Raw genomic sequence first — 19,011 nt, 5'->3', positions numbered from 1 at the left:
TCCTTCAACTTAGCATTCTATATTGTAAAAACAGAGAGTAAATTTGTAAAGAACACACGAACATGTAAGAATTGGTGCATACGTTTTATTTCACAATACACTGAGCGAAATCATCGCCCTATGCAATTTGTAAAGTTGTTTGGTTGCACAATGACCTGTGCAAAATGATCGCCCTATTCACATTTCCATACAAGTGGAAAGGTTGTCTCTTTGGGTGACGATGAAAATTTGAAAAGCCACTTTGTTTTTTCAGACACAGAAAGTAAGCGGTGCTGCCAAAGTAGTCGTTTTCCTCCCGCATTGATGTGCAAGACGTCAACCGTTCTGATCTACACCAGCGGAAAGGAAGGAATGTTACTTCTTAGAACGACATAAGCGTATGGACACAGAGGGCCGACGCGATCATACCAGTGAATTATGACGCTCAAAATTCCAAAGATAAGCAATTGGAGTTGACGATTGCAAAATCTGTCACTCGGTAGCTGTAATCCGTGACAATGACAATAGGGAAGAAAATATCTGACGGGGAAAATGGGAAAAAAAGATGCATGAATACGCAACCTTTGGATAAACAAAGTTGTGACACATAACTTTTTTATTCAAAATTTAATTCAATAGGACGAAATGCAGTGGGAACCTATGGAAGGCGACAATGTACAATGACCTTATGTGGGTTAGAAAATGGAACAGCACTGAAAGCTGGAATGTCCTTATTAATAATAAAATTGTTTGGAGGTAGCAGCGCGATGGAATGGCAAACAAAACGTGTTTCACCACCCAAACTTTTTACAAAACAAATTTTTTTTAAATTGAAATATTATTATAATTTGGGAAAATAGTGTTATCGTACAAACGGTGACAATGTGCAATGTCCATAATGGGCAAAAAAATAGCACCTGAGCATTAATCTTGTAAATCATTAGGGAAACTTTTTTTTTATATGGGCAAAGTGATGAAATAACATCAAAGTAGTATGTAGTCGGCAGAAAAACACTTAACATAATTTGGACGGCCTCCATTGCCGGCGCTGCAGGCGTAAAGTAGTGTATGGAGATCAGTGGCTCTCCGGGAACTAATTTTGCATGGTCGGAGCACATGCTTTTGAAGCATAACCTTATCAAGTGATATGTTTTTCAAACTATTACTCCCTACATTCTTTCTACTCTTTCCCTGTACGTCAAAGTTAAAAAACAAGGGACCCTTATGGGTGTCGACAAATATGCAGCCGTACTGAGCGCATATTGAAAACAGAAAATGCAGTGGCCTTCACTCTAAATGCAAATACATTTGCAGTTTTGCAACAACATATCAGCGGCTATTCATGAGAACGGCTTATCTTCTGCACGTGCAGAAGGGCTGTGTGTACGAAATAGTGCAGGTGGCAGTCTCAGATTTCAAACAGTAGGATGCCAGCCTGACCGCAGTAATGATGTGTATGTGTTGTACAATGAACGCAGTAAGTTCATTTCGTACAATGAGTAGTAAGGAGCACCGTACCGGATGACAGTGGTATCAATAATTCTTCCATGTTTGTTTTTCTACTACCACGTCTCTTTAATGCTCACCTTTCCAAACAGAGTTCCATAAGTGCAACAAGTGCATTGGTGTTTTCTTCGGTTAGGTTTGTTAGAGCCGATGTTTGCGTTGAACAGAAAACGAAGTAAACATGGCGGTCGTATGGAAAGATTACGATGCACTTCACGCTGTGCCACAACCAATCAGTGAAAGCGCAACATGGTCGCGGCCAGCACGCCACGGAATAACCAATTGCAATCTTGTCCACGGAGCGAATAGGGAAGTCTGTCCACGGAGCGTACATAGATATCACTAATTTTTACAGACATACTTGGTTTTTCAGGGAAGCACTGAATGGATTGTCACAAAATTTACAAAAGCACGGTTTTGCGCCCAAGCCGCTGCCACTGGCACAAATTTAGTGCAAATCTGTCCAGCGGTTTGCCCTGTAGCCGTGCGCCATATTTTCCCCCATTCAGTCTATGGGAAAAAAAGACGTTTTGGAATCCCTCCCCTGGACCAAACATCACCAAATTTTGCACAACAATTCGGAGTAGCCCATATACTTTTTTTTGCAAAATTTGGCCCAAAAAGTGCTCTTCCTATGGAAACAGCAACTTAACCATAACTACACGGCCACTACCGTGGCCGTGTATTATATATATATATATATATCTCCCCCGCCCCCAAAAGCAATTTCAATGGGTTTTTTTCATTAAAAAATATGAGGTATAAAAAAAAACTCGAAAAAACGTCCCGCGATGAAAGAACGTTGTACCCCTTTATCCACACTCAAGGTATCTTTTACTCTTTTTATGGGTGTCATTTTTTAGACTCTCCATAGTGTCTTTTTAAAGTTATCCTCATTGACAACTTAATAAGTGCCTGTTGTTGCTGGGTTGCCCTAGGGGCTCCCCTTTTAACTTTCTCTGGCTAACCTTGCGAGAACTACAGTTCCCAAGGGTTGAAAGGATCTTTGGATCCCTTTTGCATTTTATTTGGTGAAACCAGCAGACCCCACCTTATGTGGAGCGCTGGGGAGATTTAATTTATCCCCTTTCACACTAAAACTGTAACAATTCAGGGACAAGCTTGCCTTCAATGGCTGGTGGCAGTGATTCCTCTTACTAATTTGGTGCGCCTTACCGCGGGCTGTGTTACAGCTGCAGTAAAGGCACCCAAGTGCGCTCACTTTACCAAAATGGCCACTGTCTTGTTTTTTCACCATTTTAGTGTTTCTTAATCTTCCTTCCCTTGACAATCAGGGTGGGAAATTCCTTTGTGCAATTTATATCTTCTTATATCTTTGGCGGGAGTCCTCTGGACTCCCCGCCCAGGCTCCAGTCTGTCTTTGAAGGCAGGAAGCAAGGGAAGAGTCCAAACCCCCACAGCCCTTTCCTCCTTGCCTGAATGGAGACAAATCCTAGTGGGTGGCTGGCTGTCCTGATTGGACAACCAGACCACCCTTGTTGTAAAATGCAGGGAGAGAATGCAGTAGTTCTGCTGTAATTCATGTTAAATACTCCAAACCAGGAAGCTGAAGATCAGGCAACCACTGGAACCAAAACCAAAGAGGATGATGAAGGAAAAGTGGCTGAGATGATTTCCAGAGACCGGAGAGCCTGCTGTATAACCCAAGCCTGCTGCAGCCCTTTCTTCGAATCGACCCGAGGACTCGGGGAACGATGACCGTGACCAGAGCCTGGCAAGACCCATTAGACTCAAGAAGACCTGCATTTTGAGTCATCCCACACCGTGCTGCGACCTTGAAGGGCTGCAATACCCCAATACCATGGGACCTCCGGCCATTGTAAGGTGCACAGTCTTCCAAATCTTGCTGAAACTTCGTGGACATCCTGCTGGATCTCCAGAGACACAAATCAAGTCTGAAAAATGCCCTCACCAGAGTCCTGGGCCTTTGTAACGACAATAATCCAACCAGCAATATTCGGTCTTGTTCTGTGCTCCTGATAAAGGCGCCAAATCTACACGGCCGCAACCAGCCACGAGAAAAACCTTGCCTAGATCCTTCCTGCAAAATCCCTTCCAAGGTCCTGTTTCCAGTCACTACGACAAGGAATCCACTGACCGGGTTTTTGGCTGCAGATCCTGAAGTCCTCCTGCTGCAAAATCTTCTTCTGTGCTAGCTTGGGTATTGAGCAGTTACTTACCTTAAGTCTCTTGTGATTCCTGTGTAGTTCTTTCTTTTTCTGTGATTGGGAGGCCTCTCGTCCAGTTCACCCAGGCTCCCTGCTGGAATCCTCCTAGGGTGTCTTCTGTGAAACCCCTGGGCCCTCAACTAACACTAAAGTAAAATACTCACCTGTTTGAACAGTCTTCCATAGGAACTCCGACTTTTGCTACTTAAGAACCTTTCCTGACACTGCCTGTTTGACACTAGACCCTAGTGAAAGCCCTGCCCCCCCCACCCTCTCCTGCCACTGTGAACACTCAGCATAGGGGAAAGACTTTTAAAGGATTGGGCCTCTTGCCTAGAAAAGAGAATACATGTTTACAAGTTACTTACTTGCAAAAGAAGTTGGTTGGTAACTGTAATTCTGTGAGTGAACAGTTACAAAAGTTCTTACTTAACTTGAATGTGTGTTGCACTATTCTGAAAAGTATATGTAACATCTTTACTTCCTTAGAAACTGTTTCGTCGTTCTAACAGAAAGTAGCTGTAATGGTATATTACTTATCTGTGATTTCGTATTGCCTCTTCTCAAAAGTAATGCTGTTGGTTTCACTTTATTATTCCTGTTAGGATAATTGTATGAGTGTCCCCAAATGGGGCTTGCTTCCCCTGACTTGCTGTTAACCTGTCCAGAATAAGTCTGCATTAGGGTTTTTCCTACCTAGATTAACTTTGAATCATTCATAACGTGTAACATTGGGTTTTGCTTTCCCTGGTCTGTTTTAGACAGACACAAAAAGAGTCTTAGGTTTATACCTGCATTTAAGTTGCTTGTAGCTCCGGTAAAAAAAAGTGTATAGGTTTTAGTTACTTTGAGTATAACTGTGTTATCCTATTGCTTCCCTTAGTCTATGAACTGAAAAGCAACACTAATTGAATATTACACCCCAAGGTCCAACTCCCCTAGAATAACTTGTGTTATCCTGAATCAGAGTTATAGGTTTATACTGTTCCTAGTATCTGTGTTTCACTAGATCGTATAGCACAGTGAGTAAAGCACTCGCTTTGACATCCATGCAGAGCCTGTCGATGCAGGTTCGAAATAACACCACACACCATGGGTAATAATAAGAAGCGCTCAGATGCCTGAGGTTTGTGGCGCTATATAAATGCGAATTGTTATCATAAAGGTATATTGCCCAGTTGATATGACTGGATGATTGGTTGCTGAGCGTCACGGTACCACTGGTAGGGTCTACTACCCTTGAATTACTGAATGTAATCCGAAAGTAACCATTTGTTTTTACCAGTTTATGCACAGTAGCGCAGCATCAAGTTGGTAAAATGTATCAATCATGAGAATTACACACACTAAAATAAACTTCAATCCATATTTCAATGACAAGCTGCTGCACATGCCTTTTGTTCACTTTGCAAGGCCCTCCTCTGTGTTAGCTAGACCTTGGATAATGTTCTGGGCATGCTGCATGTTTCTAGTACTTTGCTTTCTTAGACTCTGATCTTTATCATCTAACTACAGATAAAACAGGAACTCTGCGCCCAGGTGAACCTGTTCCGCCAGCTGACTGGACGCCTGCCAGACCACATGGACGGTCACCAGCACATCCATGTCCTCCCAGGTAGGTGAGCTGCCCACAGCTGCCCCATGATCCGTGGTAACTACACATTGAGGCTAGCACTAGCCATTGGCTAGCGATAGTTGACTCTTTGCGAGAAAGTGTAGAATTGATGGGGCAGGTGGCTTTAGGCCAGACTAGTAGCTTTCAACTAAAGATGTTGACCCGTGCTTAGTCTGTTGTGTAATGTCAAGCACCTAACTGGAGAATCTATTGTTTCAATAGGTCACACCTTTAAAGTGAGCAGTCAGATCTTGATTTCATATAGCGCTTGCTAGTCTGTTTTTGACTATTCATAGTGCAATAAGTAATTGGTGTTGCAACTACCCAATTTAATGGTAGCCTGTTTACTGTGTTTGGAATCTTGAAATCTGAATTAACCTTCCTGTTACTTAAATCTTTCAATGGCAGAGCTCAGCAGTATGTGCTTATACTTTATTGCAACCTTTTAATCCCCTTGCAACCATGCTACTTCACTGTTGCTGCCTTTTTGTAAATTCACATGTGGTGGCAAGTTCTCCTAAGAGATCGTCAAAGGCACTTGGGGGATAATTTATACCACGATGAAGTCTATTGTAACACATCAGTTGCCTCTTTGTGGTGTGGAATACCTTCCCTTGTTGTGCAGTGAACTCCAGGGAACCCTGTTCTCTGTAACAGTCAGCTCTGATGGTCCGCTCAGTGGTCTATTATTGTATTCTAATATTGTGTACTGCCCTCTACCGCCTTCCCTCGCCATCCCCCAGACCTACAGGCAATGTGGCATGTCTTTGATGCTCTGGTCCTCACTTACCACTCAATCCCATCTAATTGCAGAATAATTCTTGAACACATGTGGCACATAATCAAGTAAAGGGGACTAAAGTTTTGACATTGTTATTATTTTATTTATTGAGCATGAACTAGTTTCGGAAGGCAACTGAGCACTTTACAATCGTAGGGGGGAGAACATGGTGAGGGAAGCAGAGAAACAAGGGAGCTATCGGGGGAAGGTGGGACGTTTGGTAGCAAGGGATCTACAAGCAATCTGTGGAGCAAACAGCAGGAGGCAGATCATCCAGTCTTGGGTAAGGGGTGGGGCGGGCGGTGTGTGGGTCCTGAGTTCCTTCCGGAACTGTAGAAGCGTGGGGGTGAGTTTGATGGTGATGGGGAGGTGATTCTAGAGTCTTGAGGCAAAATGGAGAAGGCCTATCTTCTGCTTCTTTTCTTCATGCACCCGTGGAGATGAACTGCCCTTCTTTTTTTTTTTTTTTAAAATATGTTTATTTTAAACCAAGGCAGGACAGTTTGCAAACATTGCATAAGGATTTTACACCTTTTTGACAATTCCCTTTAGCTTATATTCTTCCTCCCTCCCTCTGTTCCCCCATTCCGCGTGACCGTCTGCCACCCTCGCCACTCAGGCGGGCTCTTGATCATTCAGGGCCCATCGACTGTTGAGCGGTTTAAATGTTAAGGTGGGGAATCGCTGGTCGTAGTCCAGCACTGGGGCCCAGACATTGTGGAAGCGATGCAGGACTCCCGCCCTAGCCGCGGTCACTTTTTCCGCGATCAGGATGTCCCAAATTATTCCCAACAGTGGGCCATGCATGGGCCGTCCGGGGACTTCCACAAGCGGGCTAGCACAGTTTTGCTGGCGAGGAGGCATTGCTTTACTAGTTTCGCTCTGTTTCCAGAGGGGGGGGTATACCCCAGAGGTCGGGACCCCCAGAAGAACCGTTTCAGGTTCCAGGGGGAGTGTCATCCCGGTAATTTGTTCGATAGTCGCCAGGCACTGTTCCCAGAATTGCTGGATCTTTGGGCAAGACCACCACATGTGGAAAAAAGAGCCAGGTTGGGGGCATCCTCACCAGCAGGAAGGGCCCACCCATGGGTTCATGTGGTGTAGTCTAAGGGGGCGGGGGGTAGTACCATCGCAGCATGGGCTTGTATGCACATTCTTTGTTGGTCACACAGGTAGATGAGGAGTGGGTACGTGTCCAGATGTCCACCAAGGTCTGGTCATCAATCGGGTGACCCAAGTCGGCCTCCCATTGGGCTATGCATCGCGTTCTTGCACTTAGGAAGTCCCCCAGGAAGCGTCTGTACAGGGTTGAGATCCTGCTCCGTGATGGTAGGTCCTTCAGCGTCAGTTCAAGGGGACTAAGGGGGCGAGTGGCAGCTTGGAGGGTCTGGGGGTGTGAGCACCAGTGCCGGAGTTGGCAGTAAGTAAATCTGTAACTTTCCTGTTGTTGGAACACCGCCTTACATTGTTCAAAGGTGCGGGGTGTGTTCCCGGCGTATAGCTGTTCCAGGGTCTCGAGGCCGCCGTCGATCCAGTTGTGGAAGTTTCGGGGGTTCGTCCCCGGGGAGAAGTTTGGGTTATGGAAGATTAGGGAGAGTGGGCTTTGTCCCCTTGGGATTCCTTTTTGTTTCAGGGCCCAGTCCCATGAGCTTAGCGTGTGTTTGGTAGTTAGCAGGAGAGTCTTCCAGTGTTCTCTCAGGGGGGGCTGGATATGTGGGAGGAATCGCAGGGGGAGTGGTAGTTGAACTTGCTCCAGTTCCACCCATCTAGGGCAGTCTGTGATGATCTGCCAAGCATGGATGTATGCCAGCTGTGCTGCTGCCCTATAGGCCCGGAGATCGGGGACCCCCAGTCCCCCCAGTTTCGAGTTGCCAAGCAGAGTTTTGTGGGGGATTCTGGCTTTCTTGCCTCTCCATATGAACTTCAGCATTTTTTTTCTGCAGATCCTGGATAGCCGGCTTTGGGATGGCCACTGCGAGGGAGGAGCAAGTGTAGAGGAATCGCGGAAGCAGGTTCATTTTGGTGGCTGTGATCCGTCCCATTAATGAAATTTCCTGAGTGGACCAGCGCTTCAGGTCTCCTTCCAGTTCTCGGAATAATCTGGGGAAGTTTGCCTGATATGTGTCTCTTGGGTTTGCTGTAAATGGACTCCCAAGTAGGGGATGGCTTGTCTCTTCCATATGATCGGGCATAGCCTGGCTAGTGCCTCTTGTTCCTCCCGGTGGAGGCCAACGCCCTGGCCCACTGACTTAGAAAAGTTGATGGCGAAGCCAGTGTCCATCCCGAAGTTAGCTATTTCTGCCAGGGTGTGTTTAGCTGAGGAGTTGGGTTCTGAGAGCGTCAGAAGAACGTTGTCGGCGTATAATGCAATTTTGTGTTGGGATGGCCCTACTTTGGGACCCTTGAGGAGCTTGTTCCGTCTGACTCTTTGGGCAAAAGTCTCCATTGTTAGCACGAAGAGAAAGGGTGATAGTGGGCAGCCCTGCCTTGTCCCACAGGTCATGGGACTCGGGGTTGATAAGGAGCCATTGATCCTTAGGAGGGTCTTAGGGAATTTATAGTTGGCCATTATCATAGATTGGAAGATTGGACCAAAGCAAAAGGCCTCTAGGGTGAGCTTCATGAATAACCAGTCTACCCTGTCGAATGCTTTGGTAGCATCTAGGGCCATCAGTGCAAGGCCCTGGGAGTTTCGGTGGGAGATGTCTACCAGGTTCAGGGTTTTCCTGATACTGTCCCCTGCCGCTCTGTTCAGGTTAAATCCTGTTTGATCGGGGTGGATTAAGGCCGGAAGGATGTGCGAGAGCTGGTTGGCCAAGATCTTGGAATAAAGGTTAGCGTCTGTATTCAACAGGGCAATTGGCTTGTATGAGGCTGGGTCTCTCGGGTCTTTCCCTGGTTTAGGGAGGAGGATTGTTGTAGACTCCTGCATTAAGGGGGTCACCGAGCCTGTTTCCTTGAATGAGTTGAAGAGTGTCACCATGGGGGGCTTCAGTTGGGATTTGAATACTTTGTAAAATCTCGAGGAGAAGCCGTCTGTTTTGAGGGCTTTAATAGCTTTGTCGACCTCCTTGTCCGTGATCGGTGCTTCTAGGCTCTCTCTCGTTGCGGCGGGCAGGCGTGGCAGGGATGCCACCCGTAGGTATTCCTCCTGTGTGGATCGGTCCCGTGAAGGTGCAGTCATTACTTGGGTTAGGTGGTCCCTTGCCAACCGTTGTTTCTCTGACTCAGAGTAATGCATCCTCCCTTGTGGGTCGCGGAGCCCTGTGATGGTGTTGGTTCGTCTTGTTTTGGCCAGTTTGGCTACTAATAATAACTTGTTAGCTTTGTTGTTCTTGGCATAGTAGAATTGCCTAGTCTTGGCCGTTAGATGCGCAGTATGTTCGGCGTAGTGGGCCTCTAGTTTCTTTCTGGCTGTGCGGATGGCTCGTTGAGTCCTGGGAGACCACCCCTTCTTTTTTTGGGCATCCTCTGCTGTTTGTAGTACCTCTTCGAGGGCTTGCCGGGTTTGTCGGCGGTTCCGGTGGAATGCCACCCCTTGTGCTATCAGGGCTCCTCTGATCACTGCTTTCATTGCATCCCAATTGTTTGCAGGGAAAGTGTCTGTGGCCGGGTTTTCCTCAAGGACATTTTTAATAGTGGTTGCGATCCTGTCTCTAACCAGCATGTCATTGAGGATCGGGTCGTAGAGCGACCATCTGCGTGTGGGGTTGGCTCTGGGGTCCTGGGTTCGGAGCTCCATGATTATTGGTGTGTGGTCCGATAAGATTATTGGGCCGATGGAGACTTCGTTGGTGTAAGCGAGGGTTTGGGGCGAGGTTAGGAGGTCAATCCTCGAAGGTTCGATGGACATGGGAGAAAAAGGAGAAGTCCGTCTCGGTAGGGTGGAGCACCCGCTACAAGTCCACCACCTCCAGAGTTCTGAATAGGCGTAAGCGGCTAAGGGCTTGCGTGAAATCTCCCGGGGAGGGGGGGTGAGATTTATCTTTGGTGGGGTCCGGCATTCCATTGAAGCCCCCCCCCCCCATTATTGTCTGGCCTTCCATGAAGCCCGAGAGGGAGGGGCCCAGAGAATCATAGAAGCTTGCTTGTCCCGAGTTGGGCGCGTATACTGAAACAAAGGTGTATAGCTCTCCCAGTAAGAGGCATTTAACTGCCACGAAGCGTCCCTCTGGGCATGCTATTGAGTCCAGGATCTGGGGATTTAGGTCTTTCCTAAAGAGGATCGCCGTGCCCCCTTCTTAGATCCTTCTGAGGCGAGGAATTGATGTGGATAAAGACGGGATCGTAGGCGCCCAAAGTCTCCTGGGAGGAGATGAGTTTCTTGGAGCATTGCCACCCCGGCTTCTTCATCGTGTAGTTTTTGTATGATCGATTTGCGTTTAGAGGGGGAATTCAGCCCGTTAACATTTAGTGAAAGGCACTGTAGTGTCTGATGCTCATGGGCCCCGGACCCAGTTGGGTCGAGTTCCGACGGGAGGGGGCTGGAGGAGAGATAGTTAGTCACCATCATAGGTGAAGGTTAAGTGTGTGTTGTCCTGCTCTTGGGGTTTTAACAGGGGCCCCCAACGAGAGGCCAACTTTTTAACTGGCGGGGTGGTCGGCTTTGTGAGTGCGGCCAAACCCCTGGCCAACTGGGCCAATTGAGTCATTAGATTAAATTGGTTTTCCAAGGACATAGAGGTGGAACGTACCTTGGAATGGACATGGGCCATGGGTGAAGCCCGCCGTGTTGAGCAGTAATAATCTTCGGCTGTGTCGGAAGTAGTGAATCGTTGTAAAGGAAGGCAGGGCGCCCAGTTTGACTGTGCGGCAATGGTTCATGTGGTGTGGCCTGGGTGCCATTTACCTCCTCCTGTTGTTTTGGGAAGCTCTCGACCATGAGGACCGTCTAGGCTGTGGGGAGGGGGCGGATTCCCGGTTCGCTGTCGCTTCAAAGACCGCCGAGGTGGCCTCTTTGGGGGAGGATGGGTGCATGATTTTGCTGGCATCCTCCAGATGGCTAATCCTCCGCAGGGTACCGTTATATGAGAATTGCAGGGCTGTTGGAAAAAGCCATCTATACCGGAGCTGACGTTCTTGAAGGAAGAGGGCTAAGGGTCGGAGTGCTTTTCTCCTCTGGGGAGTTAAGAGCGAGAGATCTTGGTAGATCTGGAGAGGCGAGCCCTGAAAAGTGAGCTCATCTTGTGAGCGGCTGATGGCGGAGATGGCCTCTGTTGTGGAGAAAAAATGGACCCTGGTGATGACATCTGGAGGGAGGTCGATTCTACCCCGCGACGCGGGCGCAGTCTGTGGGTGCGGTCTAGCAATAATGGGGATTTTTCCATTTGTGGGAGAAGGGCTTGGAAGAAGTCCCCCACGTATTCCGCGAGTTGTTTGTCTGGGACTGAGGAAGGAATACCTCGGATCCGGACGTTGTTGCGGCGGGCCCTATTTTCCAAGTCTTCTTGCTTGAACTCCAGGATTTTGCACTTATCCTGAAGGGCCCTGACTGTTTGTTGGATGTCGCCCAGCGTGGTTGCTTGGTCCTGGGAGTGGTCTTCGATCTCCCCCAGCCTCTGTTCCATCTCAGTTACTCTGTTGTCAGTTTGTTCTAGTTTGGTGGAGAGTTCTGTCTTGCAGGACCTGAATTCGGCCTTAATGTCTGCCATGAATGCTAGTAAGTCCCCTCTGGTGGCTGGGGGATCGCCCTCCTTTTGATGGTCTTGCGAGGTGGGCCCGGCAGGGTCAGGTTTTTTTCCCCTGTATGGGGGTGTTAGTATGGTAGATATGTCCGCGTTTTTGCTCGCTTTTGTTTGTTTGGACATGGTGCCAGTTTGTGGGGTAAGGGCTATGTTAGGGCGGCGAGTTTGTGTTCTGACTTGGAGGTGCTGCTTTAAGCTGGGGTGTGTTGGTTCTGGAGTCCGATAGCGAGGGTCTCTCAGGAGTCAGAGATGGAATTTGAGAGAGGAGGTGGGCCTGGGCGCCCCAGGAAGTGAGGGTCCGAGGGAAGTGCTGTTTCTAGCCTTGGTGCACAAACCGCCTGGGCTAGGGATTGAGAGCTCCGCTAATGGCCTGGAGGGCCTGAGGGGCTAGAGCAACCGCCTGGTGGCTCCGTTTGCGTTTGGCGCAGGGTGGCTGTGAGTTTCTGCCAAAGTAAAGGCGCTGGTTGGAGGGGTTTGGTCTTCCAGGAGGGTGCAGCAGGGTCCCCACTGCCGCCCAGAGGGAGGCACCATAGAATGTGGTGATGGCGGAATGGGATCCCCAAATCCGGTGGGGGAAGGAGGGAAGGCAGATCCTCCGCTTCTTTGTTTGGGGAAGAGGCACTGGCTGGGAGAGTGGGCCTGGGCGCCCCCGGAGATGGAGGTGCAGGCCTTGGGTTGAGCTAGCACCTACTGGCGTGGATCAGCGAGGAGAGGGAGAGCTGTGGTTCCTCTGCTCCTTTAGCCAGGGGAGAGGAGCCAGGAGGGAGATGGGCCGGGGCGCCCCGGAGTTGTGCCTGCAGGCTATGTGCAGTATGGCCCTTTCCAGTGCGGTACGGCTTGCAGCAGAGTTCGAGGAAGATTCCAAGGGCCACCTGAGTGGGTGGGGAGTGGGGGGGAGCTGGAAGGAGCCGGTTCCTCCACCCGTTGCTCCACCGCTGGGGAGAGGTCTGAGATCCCCACGGGGGCTCAGGCAGAGAGTGCTTCGGCCCCCACCCCCCAGCGGGACCCACCTGGATGTGTGCCCTCTGCGCTGCCTCCAATGCAGGGGCTGGATCTTCCTCCAAGAGAGGGGCCGTGCCCCGCGCCGCCTCCCATGCAGGCATTGGAGCTGGTGCTGGTTCTTCGCTCCAAGAAGGAGCCGTGCCCCGCGGGGGCCACAGGCCCGGCTGGGAGGAACTGTCGGGGTCTCCCCAGCCCAGGGGGGCACCGCGGCCCCCACCGAGCACCACGCCGGAGGTCGGGTTGCCGCAGGAGCTGTGCAGGATGATGCGTGGGCGCCTCCCCCTCGGTGCCGGTCCGAGGCAGTCGCTGCGTGTTCCTCAGAGGTTCCGGGTCCCTGGATCGGGATCGCTGGAGCTGGGCGGCTGTCTTGGGGGTCCTTAAGTGCTGGGGTCACCCCAGGGACCCTCAACGCTGTCCCTGGATTCGAGAAGTGAGGGCGCCCGCCATCTTGGATTTTCGGGGCCGTCTGGGGCTGCAGGAAACCGGCGGGATTGCTGGGTCTACGAAGAGCGTTATGCTCTCAACTTTGGCCCTTCAGTGCCCCAGGAGTTCCGACGGCCCTGGGTGTTGTTAGAGCCCCGGCAGGATCACGGGAAGCCGCAACTTTATGATGTTACAGCGGGCTTCTTACGGCTGGCATCAGAGGAGCAGCCACATCGGTGGCGCTCAAAGCCACGCCCCCACTGCCCTTGTTTTACTTCTGGTGGATTGTAGGCCTCCAGAGATACAGAGTTTCTCCGTGAGGTAACTTGGGGGGTATTCCACCATTACATCGTAGGATCATTTCTTCGAAGCCCATTACATTGAATTTTGTTTAACACATTTTGGCGCAATGTAGGCGGGGGGGGATTGGCGTATTAAGGTAGGGGAGGGGCTGTAGGGGGAAAGCCCCTCTCCCGCCCCGCATTGATTTGCAATAAAATGTGATGAAATGGGCTTTGAAGACCTATTCTCGAGCAAATCATGTAGATCCTCTTGGGGACTTCCGGGTGACAGCTTTGTAGAATGGTGCAGCATGATTTTATGATGGTATGGGCTTGCATCACAAGCCAGTGTAGTTCAATGAGGGTCAGGGTGATGCGGTCAAATTTGCACAATCGTTTGAGTGGCTGCAGCATGAAGGACACGTCTAAGGGGTGCCAGAGAGTTGGGTAAGAATTGATGCAGTCAAACTGGTGTGGAACTACACAAGACTTATCTCTTGGTATTAGTTAACCCACCTTTTAATATAGGCCTGTACTACACAGGTTGGTAGTGTGACTGATTTGAGAAACCTGAAGGTGTCTCATCCGCTAGTGCCCAAGGATATGTCATGCAGGTGGCTAGGACACGGCCACCGCTATTGGATCCAGTTCTTGAGGGTAGACCAGTGCGGGAGGATCACCTGGATGGGGGGGGGGGTCTTCGGGGAGTGGAAGTGGGACACCGAATGGTGAGACACAGTATCCCCTTCCTTATAACACCTTTCCCCCATCCTACCCCATAGGTTATGTAGAAGCTCTGCCCCCCCTTTTCCAACACAAACACTTTCTCACACCGAGAAAGACAACAGACTAACACAGTTTACCTGACATGTCCCAACGCAAGAGTCGGACAATTGCTGATTACACAAACCTGACTGCCCTTTCCCTTCCCCGCAGGAATAAAAGGTGGAGCACAAGAGCACAGTTTGAGCTAGGCCGAACGCACGAGGAAGCAGCCATTCCAGGACAGCAGTTTAAAGTGAGGAGAAAGGAGGAGAAATCTGAAAGGACGACCAGGAGGAAATCTTGCCCTTTTAAAACCAAACCTGTGAAACCTCATAAAAAGAAAACTTAAGACCAGGAATCGCAGCTGGCGAGTGGTGTCGGATGTCAGCGGTACATGGAATGCTCCCGCACTGATTGCCAGGGCGGGGAGAAGCCGTTGCCATTGTGGTACCATCCTTGACTCCAGCGGCAAAGGAAACTTCAAAAGAGTTCAGCACAGTTGGTGACTCGGAAGAAACTGATAGTGGACCGGACTGTGTTAGGCTCAAGGTTGCAGTGGCAACATTGTATGTGAAGAAAGAAGATAATAGACGGAGGTCTTTTGTGAGTGAAAGTGGTGCCAGCAATAGAGTGGTCCGGTGTCAACGTGTGTGCTCATTCGAAAGACTCTAGCTTGTTTTGTTGTGTTTGATAGACCAGGCCCTCTGGGGCAAGAGACTTTGCATGAAAGAGACTTGGGCACAGAAGTCCCTGATATTGAGGTAAAGGAACTGTAAACTTGTGCTGGAGAAGCCCAGGAGTGTGCTGTGCTCAAGAGTCCCCCCTTCTCCCGTTTTAAAAACGTGTGGAAGAGAGAACCCAGCCATAACATCCTGACTTATCATTTTGTGAACTCATTATTTTCTTGTGAACATCATCCCACACAGTTTTGTAGCATAGCGGTAAGGATTGGCAATAGGTTTTTTAGTATAGGTCCCTTTTTATTTGACTAGATTCCACTAGGATTGCCTTATTATTGTTTGATGGTCGTAGCTTGCTTCGATCTTAGATGTAGGTTTAGATTAGGAGTTTATCTTACGCTTTTGCAGTTGAATTAAACACCCTTGAAATGTGATCACATTGATACCATGTCTTCCTTACAGTGAGCAGCCAGGGGGAATGTGAGCTTTAGAGCTGTACAATGAAATCCGTGAATACAGGTATCCAAGTAAACACTTATAAATAAATATTTATAATATAAGTGTGTGTATCTACACAAAGATATTTAAAGCATTCCTTAAAAAGCAGCAACTAATAGTAACATTAATCCCAAAATTAGGATTACATTTGTAACAGAAGCAGTAAGGCAGGCAAATAACCTTTCATATGTTATACATTTTCCAGCACATACAGTGATGTCATTTTAGCTCAGTAATAACACTTATTTGTGATCACCATTGCAATATTGTGTTATAAGGAGGGAACGTTATAGCTGGATTAGAATACACTTTGTACTTAGACAAACAGCGATATAGGCAATCTTTTATCCCAGCAATAACAGTGTTCAACAATTAAAACCTCTAAGGGAACAAGCACTGCCAAAGCCAATGGATTCAGAAGGGGTGCTTTAGGGAGCTAGGAAAGCCACAGTCAATGGCCTAGTTCAAGGTTCTGATGCTCTCTTCTTAGAAAATGGTTTAGCAAAGTCGGTAGTTCAAATAGAAAATCACAGTAACTCTAGAGGATTCACCTTGAAGAAGCACACACTGGCAGGCCATTGCAAGTGAGTTGCGGTCAACTCAGAATAGGATAACATAGCACTCCCCAAGGTAGGAAGCACCACAATTAGCAAAAGGTAGATGTACATGAAGCCCCACAGTACCTGTGAACTGAAGAATTTGTTCCAGCTGGATGCCTTCTGGGTGTAATACAGTAGACCCTTGTTCCTGGTCCTTGGTTGTGGTAACGAAAGGGAGGATGTCTGGCGAGCTCCTGCGGCAGCACTCGAGAGAGTGACTCGGCAGCAATGGATTCTCCTTGGTTCAGCAGCTCTTTCTGGTTTCGGTACCTTTTTTTTCTCAATGTCAAAGAATAACAAACAGCTCTGGTTAGAAGTTACTTGACGCCTCTGTCCTAGACTCTGGTGAGGGGACTCGGGATGAAGATTTCCTCATTCTGTAGGCTCCTCTGGTTGCCCACAAAGGTTTGGCTGGATTCACACTTCGGAAGACAATGCACTCCATGATGGTCAAGGTCACAGCAAGTCGAGGGTTGCGCCAATATGAAGCTTGTCTTAAGACTAGTTGGTCTCACCAAACCAAGGAAGGACGTTTTTGCATGTGGGTCTTCCCAGTCGAAACAGAAACGGGTCGGCACAGTTGCAGGGCTTCACCGGGCATATTGCGGTCCAGGAGGGTGTTGCTGGCGCCTCTTCATGTCTTTGTTGGAGCACGGTTCTCCACTCCCCCTCATGACCCCCTTTTTTGCATCGTGAACGGTTTCTCCAACGGTTTGGCCGAGGCCTCCAGCCTCGGTCCACTCTGGGTGCCGTCGGGGTCCCCTGGACCGGGTCAGCCACTTTTGCCTTTGAGAGGAGGGCTGCCACCAGCTCCACCATCAAGGATGACTTCGCCTGGACCACCTGGACCTTCAGGGGCAGGTCGGACACCTTTCCCTGTTCTTTGGTCTTCTCCGACTTCCCCCCGCAGCTTCCCTGGGTTAGCCAATTTCCTCTTTGAGGAGGAGATGGAGCTATGACTGGAGATGGAGGCAGACAGTGAAGATGAGCACGCCCTGCCTGTTGTGGGACCTGCTTGCGCGGTGACCCCAATGGAAACAGACTTGCAGTGCTTGGCCTTGTTTTGGACCTCCACGGATGGAGCGCCCTCAAAGAACTTAGAATCCCGCTCCTCGGACCAGCCGGTCTTGGGTGAGGCATGCCCCTGCTTACCGCATAGGGTAGAGGCCTTGGCATTGAGCCATGCTGCCATGCCTCAACCGTGCTTGAGGGCACGGATATTTCTTCCTCGGACGAGGAGGCCATGGTGCTGTTCACACGGTCCCGGAGGATGTGGAAAACGCTGAGGAGGATGACGGCAGAGACGCTGAGGGGGGGACAACACCGAAGGCGGGAATGCTGATGACGACGTGGGTGCTGGGCCCAGCAAGCCTACCCCGTGCCCCATCTCTGCCCCCCCCCCGCCCCAACACCTCCCAGGAACATATCGATGGACATCCTTTCAACTATCCACATACTGGTGTTGGAGATCCAGAAGAGGATGCCGACGGCACCCCTAGCAACGGCCCTGGTTGCTTTGGGCCTGCCACCGGCAAAGAAGAGAAAATGACACCCTACGCTGCCCCATCAACTGCCACGCATGCCCTCCGCCCTAGGGATACAGGGACCGACACAGTGACTACAGACGTCAATGGCGGCGTTTCTCCGCCCCAGAGGGCCTATACCCCGGACGACGTGGGGTCATTCGCCATGGTGGCCCGCACATCTGAGGTCTTTCAGCTGACGCCAGAAGAGACCAAGAAGGAAGGTTTCCTTTACCAACGACCTGAGGCCAAGAGGAAGACCGTCCTGGTGGTGCCTCTCCTAGACGACGTTTGGGATGAGGACCTGGCGCTGATGAGAAACCCAGCCTCAGCCCTGGCGAAGAGACACAGGCTGGAAAAGAAGTACTGGGGCCGGAGTCCGTACCCAAGTGCCTACGGTTGCAGCCCTCTCCGGATTCAGTGGTCTCGGTGGCTGCAAGGAAGAAGCTTTCTAAACCCTCATCTTCAGCTTCTGTTCCCCCGGACAGCGAGGGGAAGAAGTTGGACTCTGTGGGTAGGAAAATGGATCTACTCAGCAGCGACGACAGTCAAGGCAGTGAATGCACTTGGGCTCCTAGCCAGATACGACAGGAAGCTGTGGTATAAAATGGCCCCGCTGCTGGAATTTCTCCCAGACGACAAACTGGTTGAGGCGCTTGAGATCCTCCAGGAGGGCGAGGTGGCATTGGACCATGCTATCACCGTGGCCATGGACATTGCGGAATGGTGTCTGCCTCAGTCGTCGTGGCTGGTTGAAAGCCACCAACTTTGGGCAGGAAATCCAGTGGAGGGTTCTGGACATGCCCTTTGCTGGGGACAACCTCTTCGGTAAGGCCATCAATGATTCGTTGCAAGCCATCAAGACCGGCACGGAGATGGCCCATGCCCTTGGCACGCTTCAGCAACATTGTCCTTCTTTTCGTTGTGCCTCAGGAGGGAAATCCGGCAGGTCATCGAAGGGTTTTGGTGGGGGATCATCTTCATACCACCAGCCCTCCCGTTCCACGTCCCAGGAGGCCTACAGGGGCCGTTCCAAGGCTTTCGGATGTGGCGAACTTCGTCCTTGCTCTGAAGGCAGCACACAGGACCCAAAGCAAGATGCTGGCTGGAACATCTGGCTTGCACCCCAGTGGAAGGCCGGCTGGTGGGCTTTGTCAGCGAGTGGGAAAAGATCTCTACCGACCGATGTCTGTTCGACGCTCTCGCCCACGGACACAGAAGTGTCCACGGATACCATCGCCAGGAAGTACGAACGAGCCAGGCTAAAAAGGGGGGGTGATGGAGCTGGTTCCAAAGCGACTCCAGGGCTCTCTTGGTAAGGAAGACAACCAGGGGCTGGATGCCCATTCTAGACCTGCGGTGCCTCAACAAATGCCTCCACTCCCAATAATTCAGGATGGTCACGTTGCAGCAAGTGCTCAGCCAACTGGAGAAAGGAGACCTCTTGTTGCTGCAGGGTCTGAAGGCTTCATACTTCCATGTCTCA

At 50.0% G+C, this 19,011-nt stretch overlaps 1 protein-coding gene across 9 annotated transcripts in view; it reads left to right on the top strand.

The window, feature by feature from the left end:
- Positions 1–19,011, top strand: part of YDJC (YdjC chitooligosaccharide deacetylase homolog) — a 291,953-nt gene that overhangs the window by 172,104 nt on the left and 100,838 nt on the right. For all 9 annotated transcript variants that reach the window (XM_069619967.1, XM_069619971.1, XM_069619966.1 and 6 more), the window contains one exon: positions 5,190–5,289. In XM_069619967.1, coding sequence (XP_069476068.1) covers positions 5,190–5,289 — 100 coding nt within the window. The remainder of the gene's footprint in view (positions 1–5,189; positions 5,290–19,011) is intronic.

This window comes from Ambystoma mexicanum, chromosome 10 (genome assembly GCF_040938575.1).
Source record: "Ambystoma mexicanum isolate Mex_15411 chromosome 10, UKY_AmexF1_1, whole genome shotgun sequence".
NCBI lineage: Eukaryota > Metazoa > Chordata > Amphibia > Caudata > Ambystomatidae > Ambystoma > Ambystoma mexicanum.
The sequence above is the reverse complement of the archived record's forward strand: the minus strand, read 5'-3'. Positions and strand labels throughout refer to the sequence as shown.